Source organism: Cryptomeria japonica, chromosome 10, assembly GCF_030272615.1.
Source record: "Cryptomeria japonica chromosome 10, Sugi_1.0, whole genome shotgun sequence".
NCBI lineage: Eukaryota > Viridiplantae > Streptophyta > Pinopsida > Cupressales > Cupressaceae > Cryptomeria > Cryptomeria japonica.
In genome coordinates, this window is record NC_081414.1 from 820,467,889 (window position 1) to 820,483,667 (window position 15,779).

Below are 15,779 nucleotides of genomic sequence, written 5' to 3' on the forward strand. Positions count from 1 at the left end.
CGACCCAAGCAGTATAGGGGCAGCTTTGAAAAGTGCTGCATCAAAGAGTTTCCTTGTTGGCAGGAGTCTCATCCATTATTCTACATAAACAGTGTCCATGCTTGGTTTATCCTGACATTAGCACACAGATCTTAGATGTTATTACTCGAATATGTAGGCATGGTACTGGAGAACACTAGCCCCGAAACAATATCAGTAACAAATGCTGATAGACCAAATTTCACATACAATTACAGACTGTCAAGTTGTGCATCAGTATTTACACAATATCATAACTAATGAAATGCTAACGATAATTAATTTTCTTGTAATATCTAGTGGCTCTAATATAACACATACAATAATATGAGCTTCATTAAAAAGTGTTATTTATTTCAACAGAATGTCCTTGACATTAGATATGGCATTGAAATGCTGATTTTCTCATGTCTTCTTGCCATTTCTTTGCTTAAATCACACATTGAATCACCATCCCTCTTAAATGTTTGTGCATACTGATTCTTTTTCATCCTGTTAAACGTTTATGGGTCAATTCTTTCTCATAGGTAATTCAAACAAAGCACAAATATTTTCAAGACAACCCTTGTTCCAGGTCATAACTAAGAGTCGACTTCTTTGTCATTCTCTTCAAGTACACAGTATGGATGTCATCTTATTTACGTTCCTCTTGTCTCTATCTGCCAACCTGGAAAAGATAAATAAAATTAAACTGCACACAGAGCATATCGTACATGGCCGATTGTAGAGACTCATACTTTTCTTCTCACCAGCTGATATTCCCAACATTGCATGGAATGTCCATGTACTGTATATAGATGAAATTTAATCCAACCGCATCAAACCAGTAGAAAAACTGCTTTAGTTTAGACCAATAGTCTAATCAACCATCAAGAAAACAAATGCAGTTTTTTCTGCTCTTTCTAACTCTTTTGTAGAATCCAGGATCAACAACTGGAGCAATGTTTTATTTGGAACTTAAATAAAAATGCAATAAAACTGCAACTAAAACCACCAAGAAAACTTTATGGAGCTTTAAGCCTGATGAAGCTGAGTCTTGTGACTTTCCTTTAAACCTGGAGGAAAGTTTAGACAGAAATTGCTTTAGCCGTCCTCCCTTTGCTGCTACTTCTGCAGTCAAAATAAATTGACAACTATGAGAATCACGAATAATGGATGGTCTTCACCTTTTTTCAAGTATAAAATTAAGTACCAAATCTGTAAACTTAATGGATGTGCTTCATCTTTTTTCAAGTATCATATTAAGCACCAAAATTTTGAACTCACAGCAAGAAGTGACAAAATTAACTTAATTAGACAGACCAAAAGACCAAATTTTGTCAGAATTTATCCACCTTTACAATCCAATTTCTATTTACACAACCCAATCATAAATCATTGATTCATTATCCTATTTAAACAGCTCCTCTTCCTTCAAATTTCCTCTCTCTAACATTGATACATTTCAAATGATCACCAAATTTTACAATTTGCTTGCCTTCTTTAAGATCTATTTCAATTTATACCAGATCATTAATCATCAACCTATTTATTGTTTACATAATGCTTTGCTTCAATCATCCTTTCTCTTTACATTGAAACATTTCAAAGAAGATGACAATATTGCAGAGACTAGCAAAATATTTGAGGCAGAAAGTGAAAAACTAATGTAGACCATAATCAGAACAGAACCAGGTTTTTGGAAGGATTAGCTGGCCATCACATGCATTAGGGAAGTCGGAATCAACCAATTGCAGATAACCTTCAGGAAATAGGCTTTCAAGCAACCAGAAACAAGTTATGCCCAGTCAGATCCAAACTGAACTTGGACAATTCATTAAGAAGGCCTGTGAAATGCAGTGTTCCTAATATATTCCCTAATGGACTGGAAAATCTTCTTACACGGTGAAAATTGAGGCAACACTAGTGCATAAAACCTAATTGAATAGGCATGTTCATCCAAAAATGGCACCAACAAGGAAAAGAATTTTCAAATCAAAATAGCAAGATAAGGCAGATAAACAAGCTTTAAACTATCATAATCAAATCTTTAATCTATAGTGGTGAAAAGATGAAGGGGCAAAAAGCAGATAAACAAGCTGAGGACTGCCATTGTCAAATTCAAAACAGAGAATCAAGAAAAAAAGAAGAGAAAATATCACAAAATTTAGAAGATGCAAAAACATGTGCAACTTTTACTGAATCATCTTGGAAACTGCCTGAAATTGGAATTGAAATGTTTCAGAATCGGAATTGGAATCAGATGTCCTGTGGAAAGGTACTATGTTTCAGTCCTGGAATCACCTAGGTACATCAGCTGACATATGCAAGCAATTCTAAAACAGAAAAGCAATACCTTGAGCAATTTCATTGGGTATCCTAACAATTCAACTTTTTTTGTGTGTTTTGGCCCTCATGTTGGACTTGTTAGCTTGAAAACTATAGTCATTTTTATGACATCCTTGGTCCATCAATGAGAACCGATCAGAAATATGTTCCATGGACTAGCACAGCCCCAATTGATCAAGGACAAGGCCAATGGTTATGAAGTGTTAAGTGTTGTCTTGTCGAAACCCCAGAATCCCGAAATTCCAAGTTCCCAGGCTTTTTGAAACCTAGAACCCCGGAATCCCAAAATTCCAAGTTCCCAAGCCTTTTGAAGCTCGGAACCCCGAAATCCCAAAATTCCAAGTTCCCAAGCCTTTTAAAGCCCGAAGCCCCAAAATTCCGAAATTCCAAGTTCCCAAGCCTTTTAAAACCCGAAACCCCAGAATCTCGAAATTCCAAGTTACCAAGCCTTTTGAAATCCAGAACCTCGAAATCTCGAAATTCCAAGTTCCCAAGCCTTTTGAACCTCGGAATCCCGAAATTCCAAGTTCCCAAGCCTTTTGAATCCCAGAATCCCAAAATTCCAAGTTCCCAAGCCTTTTCAAACCCGGAACCCCGAAATTCCAGAATTCAAGTTCCCAAGCCTTTTGAAACCCGAAACCCCAGAATCCCGAAATTCTAAGTTCCTAAGCCTTTTGAAACCTGGAATCCTGAAATTCCCAAGTTCTTGACTCCTCTCCCCTTATGACAAGCTCGGATGTCTGACCTCTAGTGACATCTACACTTCCAAATGGCGTGATCAACACTCAAGGCTCTTAATGCTCCACCAACCCTTGCGACTTGTCTACGTTCATTCATGGAGCTACAGGGGCGCATTTAATGTTTTTTGCCAAATTGCCATCAAGTGTAGTTTAGGGCCATACTCATTTATGGTTACTTGATGGCCTTCATGTCAGGCCTACATGCTCTGACTTTGGAATGTTAGACAATCCGCCTTTAGAAGTACTTTTCTTCTTGAGATTGCCTTGTCAAGGTATGGCAAGGTTGCTTGCATGCACACCATGTCAGGTTTGTGCACCTCCTTGCCTTCCCTGACTAACATTCCTCTATGCAAACTAAGGTCAAGGGTTCCCCTCCTTGACCATTGGTCTCTCCTCTGCGACCAGTTTGCTATATATAGGTTGTTAAGCCTCATTGCAAAGGGTTCTCTCCCTGCTAGCTTGAGCTACTCTTTGCATCTTTAATTTCTGACACCTTTAGCAACTCATAGAGTGGTAGACTTACCTTGACTTTCTTGAGTTCATCCAATACCAAGGCGGCCAATCTTTTCATTTCATTACCCGCGGGAGGTGAAATATTCCTTTGTCTGTATTCTTGCGCGTTCTGCGGGTACTCTGGAACGTTGCTGGCTTGGGGGTCTGGCGGAGTTGAGAAATTGTTTGGAGGGATCGACGTTGTTAAAGGTTCAGGATTCCTCTGATTCCTGTGATAAACTCTTTGGTTCACTCCTCCTGATGATTGATGAAACACTTCCTTTATTCCTTCTACTAGGACACTGTCGTTCAATGGTGGGAAGTAGTATTCTGAATCCTCAACAGGTCCATTTGCAGATGCTGGCGGAAACTGGGATCCTGGTGGTACCATCGGTCCATTGGCCGACTCTGGAGGAAATTTCCCATTTTGCACTTGACTAATTTCTTCTTGTGAATATCTGCAGGTTTCAACGATCATGGCTTGACCATATTGCGTGGTTGGAACAATTTCGTACCCTGTGGTGGGAGGATTTTCAGGTGGATTAGAGGTACGCATCTCTTGTTGGAAAATGTCGGCTGCAATCTTGAATTCAGGACACTGTAACTCGGAATGTTGGTTCGTGTTGTGGAGTCTGCACCAACTGGACAAGGCTGCTTCGGCTAAACACACTTTGCTTGAAGAGGGGTTCTCTTGACTTTGCGAATTTGGTGGGTTGTCTAAGGGTGTCACCACATTTCCATTGTTCGGAGCTGTATTCCAAGGTCTCCTCTGGAAGCCTTGGTTGTTATTTCCTTGGTAATTGTTTCTAAATCCTTGATTATTATTTCCCTGGAAATTTTGGTTGTGATTAATCCTTTGCATGCTTTGGAGCTGATTATTCTGGTTCCTCAGGTGGGTTACCTCGGTCGATAGCCTCTTGACTTGTTCAATCAATTCTTTCATTTCGTCCTTTTCTTCTTGTGTCCTTGACGAGCTTGTGGCATTTTGCAGGTACACAGGTTGTGCGGGTGGAGCTTGAGAAATTGGGGCTCCAGGGTGAAGGACCAACTGATTTGCCGGTTGTACGCTCGGATAAGTTGCCTGCGGAATTGGATTCATGACTGGAGTTTGGTTGGCCAAGGCCGTACCAACCGCCTGCATCTGGTTCGGTGCTGCGACAGGTCCCATGTGAAGAAGTGGCCCGGTGATATTTTGTCCCATGTGCTTACTTACTTCAATAGCCTTTGCATAGGCCGCATTTAGATCATTCGGAGTCGGATGCGTCCTTACGAACATAGCTGTGAGATGATCTAAGGCTCCATAGTAAATTTCTCTTGGATCTGCAATGAGATAAGGGGGACGTAACATTGTGTATGCGCGGTGAAATCTGTTGTTGAAGGAAGTAATAGGTTCATGTTCTCTCCTTCGAACTTCAACAAATTGTCTGTATAACTCAGCTGGTGTAGTTGGGATACCAAATTTAGCAATGAATGCATCTTTCATCGCGTCCCAAGTCCTGATGGACCCTGTAGGCAAATGAATAAACCAAAAGTATGCCTCTTCTCCCAATGAGTAAGGAAAAAGCCTACATGCCACATCTCCATATTCAATTTGTCTGTTACGAAGAAGGTCCTCGAACATCTTGATGTGATCTTCTGCCGTGCGATGGAAATCACTGACATTGAATTTGGAACAAAAGTGCTCTGGATTCTTCGGCATATCATGATAAATCGCGAATTCCAACGGTGATGGATTGTTGACTAGCCAAGTCGCACCATTGAGTATATGAGGAGGAGGAGGTGGAGGTGGAGCACGTTGAGCCATCGTACCTTTTGAAGCTGAACTTGATGAACTAGCTTGGCCTTTTGTTTGTGAAATTGCCTGGATATTGGATTGGATCGCCGCTTGTACTTGCTCTTGAAGAACTTGTGATGACTCAGGAGATCCTTCCAATCTTAGTTCGAATTCTTTGGGAGTGTCTTCTCTTTTAACTCGCTTTGCTTTGGAAGTAAACTGAAGTTCACTTAGATCCTTGATGCCTGGTGTGGACCTCAACAACCTTTGATGTTTCTCGGGCGAGAATGAACCAATGCGATCCAGCGTGAAGTCTTGCAAGGATTATTGTAGGTTCCTTTGATTGCGAAGATTTCTAGCTATGACCCTTTGATGTTCTTCGGCTCTATCTTCCTCTTGCTCTAAGATGATCCTGACTCTGTTATATTCGACTTGACTTCTCCTTACGTTCCAAGCTACTTGATTCAATTCGGAAATGATGTCCTCTTGGGTATTGCCTACTTGCAAATTGGGTTGCACTACTTGATTCAATCCTTCATTTGGCAACACCATTGTACTTCATGATCATGCTTGCAATGTATTTCTCTTTTCAAAATCTTCGGACTTCGAACTTTCGGAAACTAAGAGCCCTCCTTCTAGCGCCAATTCTGTTGACGTGTATTTTGTACACAATCATACACAGAATAAAATACCAATAGGCATCTTATCCTCTCTTGAGAAAATAGTCTCTAACTGCTGAAGATTCGCGTAATGGATCAGTTAGGCAGACTCCAAGGTTCTTTTAGTAGGGTCTCTACGTGTGGACAAGCTTTTTTAGTGGTATGATGTGATTTGCTGTTTCCTCCAAGGGGTCTTACGCATTCTAAAGCTCGAAGATTTTACTAAACTAAAAGGAACTTTCAAAAAAAAGCAAAAGATAGGGTTTAAAGAGGTCTAATCTAGCCTAACCCTATGAATGACTTAGTATGGACGAGATTTGGCAAGACTCAACCAACTTCAATTTTGCCATAAGATAACAACTCAATTGAAATTAGTGCGATCTTCTAAGGTAATATAATGGTATTCAATGCATCAAAAGATCAAGGACACTACTACGAAGGTACATATCCAAGACACAATGATAATTGAAGATTAAGGACTCAAAGTGTTCTCCAGTCGACCACACAAGGCGTTCCTACAATCAGCAAGAAGCTAGTGGTTTGGATTACGAATCCTACCAAATATCAAATCTCACACTTAGTCTTTCAAATTAACAAACTACTTCGATTGAGCACGATTCAAGTGTATCAAACAACCATGAAGATAACTCAAGAAATTTGCAACAAAACACCATAACTTCAATATTTTATTGATTTCCAAATCATCATGTACAACAATTGCTTGAATTTCTCTCTTCAAGACTCAATCTTGCTACAAAATAAAATTGCTTCTAACTCTAATCTCTCTTACATCAACTATTGACTCATACTCTATTGACTCTCTATTACTCTATTAACTATTATCAAATGAAATGAAAAATGGGGGTATAAATAGCATCCCCAGTTACAATGAAAGGTCCAGATTGAAAGTAAATCAACGGACAAGATCATGACACCTAAACCCTAATTAGGGTTTGTTACAAATGACTTCCTTTTTACTGAACAATATTAAATACATAGCCAAATATTAAATTTGGCACAAAAACCTAGGAGGTATCAACCAATGAGAAATAAGATGTCATGTCATCTGTAACAACCTTTCATCTAGAATCCTATTCCCTTTCCAATTCTCTTTCTTAGCATATGCAATGAATTTTGTCACGATTCCTTCGATTTCTGTGATTGGAATCTCGGGAAGATTCTTGATACTCTCTTCTAAGTGGATGATCTGATCGAATGCATCTAGAAGAGCCGCGTCCCAAGTAGGTTCAAGTTCCTTCGTTCTATCAATCAGGAGCATGGTGGCATACATCTGATCATACTGTTCATCTGTAACATCTGCGTCTTTGCGAAAGATGATCTTGATTCTATCCTCAAATTCTTGCATATCCACATCTGTCTCGACCTCGATCCTTCTGTCAAGAATGGTACGAAGTACCTCAAATACTCTGTCCTGGATCGGATTGATCACCTCCTCAACTTGACCACATCTAACACTGATGTCCTCGAAGAGAACACTCTTTATATGGAGTAAGGTTGACCACTGAAATAAACTGTGAGAATCACCTTCCAAGATCCTCTCCTGCGCTAAAATTCTTCTGGATGTATGTCTTATTACTTTCAAGACAGGGATGATAACGTCCTTGGTATGGGCAAATGCAGCTACTGTTACCATCAATCTGTGGATTATCTCAAGAACTTGGATAGCCTGATGAATAATCTTCGTCATCCTTGTAACAAACTCTATGGCCACTGTATGAGATCTATCCATCCAACTACATGTACGCTGGACCAGGTTCCTGAATCTTTCTGCTTCATTGATCGATTGAAGGGGCAATGCCTGCACTGGTGATCTAACTGGATCCTAACGTCCCAAAGGTTCATTGATGTGACTGAAATATGTCCTCCATGCACCGACCTCTCTCTCAAGCTTTCTATTCTTTTCCACTTCTTCTCTAAGCTTGTCCTTCAATGCCTCAAATGTATCGGTGGCATCATCTAAAGTCTGCTCTGCTGTGGATGGTCCTAACTCAAAAGTCTGTATATCATATTCCTCTGCTAGGATCTCACCCTCATATTTGTCTGCTGCCGGTGTAGCTATCTGCAGTTTTCTGGATCCGATCTCATCTCGAATCATCTTGGACATCCTTGTAGCCTTCTTCTTCTCTATTACTTCATGTGAGCGTCCAACAAGGCTCTCTAAATCAATTGCATTGTCCTCGTCCTCTACTACGATCACCTTAATCAATCTTTCCTTCAACCAATCTGGGATATTCGATCTTGTCTCTTGAACTTGAATCTCTTTATGCACTATTTCTTCTTGTCTGGGAGGAGATGTCATTTCATTGTCTTCTTCTAACTCATAGACTTGGAGAGATCCATCTGACGAAACATGCTGTGCCTGTCCTTCCTCCTGTCTGTCATTCTGTACCATCGACTCCATGGACTCTTCCACTCGAATTGTTCTATCCTCTGGTCTGGAAGAAGTACCTGGTGTTTGATCTTTGTTGGCACCTTGCTTTTTCTTGGAAGGCTCTTTCTTTTCTGATCTTTCCTTTCTCTTCGAACCTCTCGGATGGAGATTGCCCTCACTGGCACATCGAAGGTTACCTTCACCTGAATTCCTAGGATTAGGATTGCCTTCACTCACCCTTGCTCCACCTTCGGCTGGTTTCTCTTCCAAAGTAAAAGACATAGCTATGCCTTGTTCTCTCAACTTCTGATGCTGAACGTCTACCCATCTGCGAGTACAAGACAAGACTGGTGCCATCAAATCATCTAAATCCACGACCTCGGGCTCATTCCAATCCAACCTTATTGTTTTGCTTTCTCTATCATAGGAAGACTGGATGTGCCTGCCATTGTCCTGAGCTTGGTCGGCCACTCTGTAAATCCTGCATTTCCTGATGAAATCCAAAGGCAATCTAGAATGTATCTTTCGTTTCACTTCAAGATCATCTAGGAGGTTCATCATAAAATCTTCAATTTGGTGCTCATGTTTAAATCTTCTACCGACCGTCTCCTCTAAATGTCAATGTGGATCAAAACTATTTCTCCAAGCAAAAGATGAAAAAGAATACAAGGCTAACTCCTTCTCTGCGTCATCCATGGCTAAGACATTAGGACATACCTCAACTGAATTACCCAAAATAATAGGTACCTGAACTCCATTCTGATGTCTGTGTCTGAATGCCTTCACATATGCTGCCAACTGCCTTGTTACCTCAAGTAACACAATTCTGTCTGTCGGATACCTCGGCAACATGTATGGAGGTAAAGGACATCCATGCACTCTAATGTAAGTGAACTTGGAAAACTGAATGAACCAAGCACCGTACCTCTTGATGAATTCCTGGGCATCCTGAGATAATCTATTGTGAATCCCACCTTGCAACGTCCTTGTGATGTTCATCGTGAAAGTATCATTAACTAACTTGTAGTTTTTCCCTGGCGGATGATGCAAGTAGGCATAGGATTCACAAGCTCTGACCTCGCCGGGTCCTCTTCCAATCACTCCTCTGTGAGGTAGTCCTGCGTACTCAACACTCCTGATCAAAGCATAGATGACGTATGAACTCATGTGGAAGGACTTAGTAGCCCTGAGTCTCCTCAACTGTACGTCTAAGCAATGACTAATTATCCTAGCCCAATGTATCGTACCCTTTCCTTGAACAATCACCTGGATGAAATAAAACATCCACTTCTCAAAATAGAAGGCATGAGGTGCTCCTGTAACTCGGTTGAGCATAGTAATCAAATCTCTGTATTCCTCCTGGAAATCAATCCGGTGCGGTGTGTTCGGTACCTTGCTTAGACGGGGACGACTCTTGAGTAGCCAGTTCTTGTTGATTATGCTTAGGCAAGCATCTGGATCATCATCGTACACTGATCTGGCTCCTTCAATGCTCTTATATATCATGTCCCTGTGCTCTGGAAGATGGAAAGCTTCACTTATAGCTTCCTCTGAAAGGTACGCCAAAGTGTTTCCCTCATTGGACACAATTGTCCTGGACTGTGGATTGTAGTGACGGGCACACTCGATCATCAACTCGTGGCATTGAATAGCTGGAGAAAAACCGGCCGCCTTGATGATGCCACTCTCTATTATTCTCCGGGCGATAGGTGATGGCTTGCCAATGTAAGGGACCTCTCGAAACTTCTTCGTGCTAAAGTTCCCCAAGTTTGTATCTCCAATGTTGCTCCACTTCGACACGATCTTGGTCTCCACTTCTTCGGTCTTCTGATCTTCTTTCATGAGAGCTGAGCGACTGGTGGATGCTCCCGCCTTCGGGGTCGCCATACCTACACAACATTTCATTATAAGAACTAGATTTTGCAATAAATGACATAGATTAGAGAGATAAAGTTTTTAGGAAACATCATGATAAGTCTCTAGAGTTATCATTTCCTAAAAAACAACGATGATTGAGCTAAGAGATTCAAAATTTCAAAATTTAAAATATGACGATCAATAAATAAAACAATAAAAAATCAAATCGCCATACCTCAATAGAGAGCTAACTCTAGAATGCAAAAAAGACAAAATATCGCCTAGGCAAAATTGAGGACGAATGATCGTCAACGTTATCTCCTCAAGAAATCAACTTCGCCACCTTTGTCTTGAACGTGATCTCCAATTGCACCTTTGACGTAGTCTTCAACCCTTGGCAAATTCGCTCAAATGAAGGTCTTGCAATATCGCACCACCTTGGATGTACTAGCGCCCCCTTGGATAATAGTTCGCACCTTTGGATTTGAATAGAAATTCGCACTCCACACTTGAAATATGCCTCGCACTTCCTTCTTTCTCCTCAAGATCGCATGTAGAAGGCTAAAAATGATTATGTGAAAGTGATTATTTTCACCCTCCATATATAGCGCTTGCATTGCATTCATCCCTCAAGGCCGACTTGGAAAAATAAAACCATTTTTAAATGATTTTCAATAAAATAACAAAGCCGACTTCCAGTTATAGCGCTCCATTCGATTTTAATAATTAATTAAATGCCTTTCGTTTTTAAATTATCAATTTCGATTTTTAAATAAAGGCAAAATAATTAATAAATGATCAACGCCATATTAAATGCTAATTTAAATAGGATTTTCAATTTTATCGAACTTAGCATTTAAGGAAAATTTAAAATGTTTATTTGGCGCCAAAATCATGAAAATGAAAGGGACGTACCTCATCGCTCTGGTCCCTTGGAGAGGGACAGGAGCGATCCATGATTTTGTCATGTTTCTTGCAATTTTAACGTTCATCTCCTTCCCTTTCCATGTTCAATATCGATCATTTTGATGGATCCTTCGAATTTGATTGCCTTGCATGTGCGCATAAGTGCCTTTGGGTGTTCATCGCCCTGGTCCTTGTCCAAAGGACAGGAGCGATCTCCATGTTTTCACGTTCAATATGTATCTTTGATCTTCGATCTTTCATTGTGAAGCGAATATCATCTTTGCTCGTTTCTTCTACGCTTGTTCCATTTGTTTGCATGTGGTGTTTGGACATTTAGAGGGATCATCGCCCTTGTCCCTTGGAGAGGGACAGGAGCGATCCATGTCTTTCTCCATAATCTTAGCAACTTTGAACTTCAATCTTCGTTGTGATGTCTTCCAAACGCCGTCCTTTACCATGCCCATCCTTGCTTTGCCTCGACTTTGAAGGAATATGAGTGTTTTTGATGGGATCGCCTTGGTCCTTGTCCAAAGGACAGGAGCGATATGAGCTCTTTAGCATATTTAACAATGTTTGGACGTTCAAAACACTTGCATGTGATCTTCAAACGATGTCTCGAACCTTGTATGACCTTATGAAGTCTTGACTTAGCACGCATCTGAAACAAAATGGAGAGTCCAAGGCAAATCGCCCTGGTCCCTTGGAGAGGGACAGGAGCGATATGGTCCCTATGTTCATTTTGGTGATTATTTTACGTTTGAAATCTTCGTGTATCACCTTCCTATCATACCATGGACCCTCTAAGACCTTGCAAAACTTTGACTTTACGTAAATCTTGCATGAAGTGGCCAATATATCCAACATCGCTCTGGTCCCTTCCTGAGGGACAGGAGCGAAGTTCATCATTAAGTGCTTGTTCTTGTTTTTACCAACTTGCAATCATCTTCATTACGTGAAATGATGTCCTTTCGACCCTCTTGGTTGCTCGAAACTTGATTGTCTTTTGAAATTTATGTCATTATGTAGATATCGCTCTGGTCCCTTCCCAAGGGACAGGAGCGATCTGGGTCTTAGAGTGTAAATCTCTCCATTGTGATGACCTTTGAGTGCTTGTGCTCGATGAAGATGTCTTGAAATGTCCTTGCCACCCTTTGTCTTGACTTAGATCGGTTTCAAACTTAAGTAAAAGGCAATATAACCATTGTATCGCCCTGGTCCCTTGGAGAGGGACAGGAGCGATCCATCTCTTGTAGCCTTCATTTCATTTTGTCAGGTTCCAAATTTATATTCAACGGACTCGTCATGCTCTACTCCATTCATCCATGCCTTAATATCGTCTGCAACTTGGCAAGAAAATCAATTATAACAAAAATCGCTCTGGTCCCTTGGAGAGGGACAGGAGCGAACTAGGCCTTTTGGGACCCTTGTGGACGTTTAAAAATCTTCAATTTGTATTCAATGAGTTCATCTCACGCTCTTCCTTGCCTTTGGACGTAAACTTGTCTTGATTTTTGCCTGGATTTTGCCCAATGAAGGACATCGCTCTGGTCCCTGGGAAAGGGACGGGAGCTATAAGGTACTTCGCCCTGGTCCCTTGGAGAGGGACAGGAGCGAACTTTGCATTCTGGACCATTTTCCTTTGTGTTAGCACTTCAAATTATATTCATTTGGTAAAGCATCTTCCTTTGGACCTCTTCAAATCATCAAGTCAACGAAATCTCGCAAGGACAAGGCAAAATTTGATTTGTAGCTCTGGTCCTTCACTGAGGGACAGGAGCGATTTTCCTCCTGGAGGCGTTTCGGTGCTCATGAAAATCTTCAATTTATATTCAATGGAAAGATCTCGCCGTTCTTCATCACTTACAATTCGAAATTTGTCTGGACTCTGCAGGAATAATGAGATATTTGGAAAAGAGCTCCCGTCCTTCACTGAGGGACAGGAGCGATTTTGCTCCTACAGGCCAAAATAACATGATTTTTCACATTTTAACACTTCACAAGGCAAAAACAAATCATTTCCAACGCCCAGGATCAAAGATCAAAAAAGTCAAAATTTAGTCAAAATATTCAATCGGACAAAAATTCACATTTCTCTCTCAACACTTAGACAAATTTAAGCTCTGCATCAACATTCCAATTGAACATTAAACCATTCTGGCGAATTCATTGCATTCAAAATTTGCATCCTAGAAAAGGAAGCTCAAAAGCTCTCAAAAACGACTGGATTTTGGCCTGAAAAGACAAAAATAAAAACCCTAAGGCTTGACCCTAAATCCAGACGACTAACTGACTAACAAAATCCTAAAAAACGAAGGCGAAAACGAACGAAAAACGAGCAAAAAGAGGGGGTCCCCATTTGCGATGGGGCGATGTGTGAAATGGTCACAACAGGTACAAGCTTTTGTGACAACAAAAACCTAACCCTAAATCCTAAATTGAATCAAAACAACTTAAAACACAAAACAAACACATTTATCTCTTTCGAAAAACAAAACACAAAAACCAAATAACTTTGCCTAACTCTCATTCTTGCTTGTCATTGCACATACATAGCTCAAGGTTTATCATTGACGCCTCCAATCAGGTTGGATTGCTATTCCTACACATGTATGAACCCATTTTTTGTCACACAGATAGTGAATGAAGATTTTTGGATTGGAAGTTTCTTTTGTTTTGTTTTATTTTTTATTTCTTCTATGAACAAACGCTATTGTTTTGTTTTCATTGTTTATTAGGTTACTAGTTTATTTTCATCTGAGGGAACTAGAGTTCACGCTCCATTTTTATTAGTGTATGTGTATTCCAATTTGGACCTTTTGTACAAGCATACTAACTACAAGTAAAGGGCAATGAAGTTGTGGGATGTAGAGCCAAAGCAACCTAACTTTGATGCTGCCACTACACAATAATTTTTTTTAGAGGAGCCAAATAGCAAGCATAGTTTTATTGCCAATGCCAATGGCGGCACTCGTCGTGGTTTTTCTAACGTACTTCAATCATCCATTGTCAAAGATGATGACGATGCTCTTTATGAAGAGTAATATGAGGATGAGTTATGATTTTATTATTTTAAAATTGAATAATAAATATCTATCATGACATTTGAGTTTTATATATTGACATCAATTGAGTAGTATTTTAATATTTATGACTTTTGTTCATTTTATGCATGTTGTGTGGTTATCTAAACTTAATTATTGTTTTTAGGTTTTTATTTATATCATGCTTGAATGGCCATGCCATAGTGACACCTATGTTCTACTCAAGATTGTTCAAATCCTCATGGTGACAACTAAAGGTGGAATTCCAAGTGACAACTCTTGGACTTCTATTGCGGCTTTTAAGTCAATTAAAAGTTTGATATGTTGAAAAGAGTGGACATTGTGTTAAGGTAGGAAGTCCTCCTTGTGGCCTCCACTGATATGGGCTGGGCTCAAAATTCCAAATCACCATACCAGTAACTTTGTTTAAATACATTAGCTGCATCACTTCTACTAAATATAATTATAATGATTGTGTAAAAGAAGTCTCTATTTTGAAGATTGTGATGTCCCCTTTTTGAGTTGAGACTATAATATATCTATCCAAAAGACACTAAGAGATATCAGTATAATATATTGCTTATATAATTATAAATTAATTATTACTTAATATATAAATTATTTTTTGTTTATATATGGCTATTTATTATTAATTATTATATTATTCAGTGGTTGGATCTGGATCAACCATTTTCATGATTCAAAATACAGGTCTTTTCAGGAAACATTAGCATGTAGACTTCAACTCCTCAAAAGAAAACCCCACAAGTACCTATTTGGATCCACAAGTATGCCCTCCCCCAATGGTTTTGCCCCCTTATGTCTTTGAGATGACTTCTTAATCTTTGGCATTGGCAATTGATATATCATTGAAGAGGCCTATCTATATATGCCAGGATCTGCATAGAACCAGATCTAACCAAAAAACGTATTACCCTAATAGTAGGAGATTAAGTATGGACCCAAGCTCTAAACTTGAAAGTCTACCCTTCAGATGTAGAGGTTGCCACAAATATGGTCACTTATCCAAAAATGTCCAACTTTCAAAAGGTCTAGAAGGACAAAAAGGAACAAAGGATGAGAAAAGATGTAGATGGTTTCATTAGCCTAAGAAGTACACAATAAGGAACAAGAACCCAAAAGTAACAGGCGACAAGAGCATGGAGAGAGTGAATACAACCCAAGAAAGTGAGCATAGAGCTAAAGAAACCCAGTCTCAATTAAAGGGGAGAAGAATAAAGGAATTCTGGAGGACTACAACTTCAAAGGAGATCTGGAAAAACCCATTGAGGAGCCAATGGAATCTCAAACAACCCAAAACGCAAGGAAATGAGGTAAGGGTAGAATCACCCCCCATTTGTCAATTTCTATGGAGATGGAACATGATAAAAACAAGAAGCAACAAGAGATCCTCAACAGATCAAGTTTTGAGAAGTCAACGGGAAACCTATCTACCGCAAACACTTAGAGAAAAGAAGGGGAGATTTTGCAAGTAATAAGGCAAGAAGGCCAAATAGGTACACATCTTTACAAACAAATACCCTAGCAGATTTGGCCGCGAGGCACCAATCC

The 15,779-nt window shown here is 39.9% G+C and overlaps 1 protein-coding gene across 1 annotated transcript in view; it reads right to left on the reverse strand.

Moving 5' to 3' along the window:
- Positions 1-329: 329 nt before the first annotated feature.
- LOC131036177 (uncharacterized) overlaps positions 330-15,779 on the reverse strand; it is a 119,942-nt gene continuing 104,492 nt past the window's right edge. Inside the window, exon 5 of the mRNA XM_057968004.2 lies at positions 330-1,128. Within this exon, the coding sequence (XP_057823987.2) occupies positions 965-1,128 (164 nt within the window). The 3' untranslated portion in view covers positions 330-964. The remainder of the gene's footprint in view (positions 1,129-15,779) is intronic.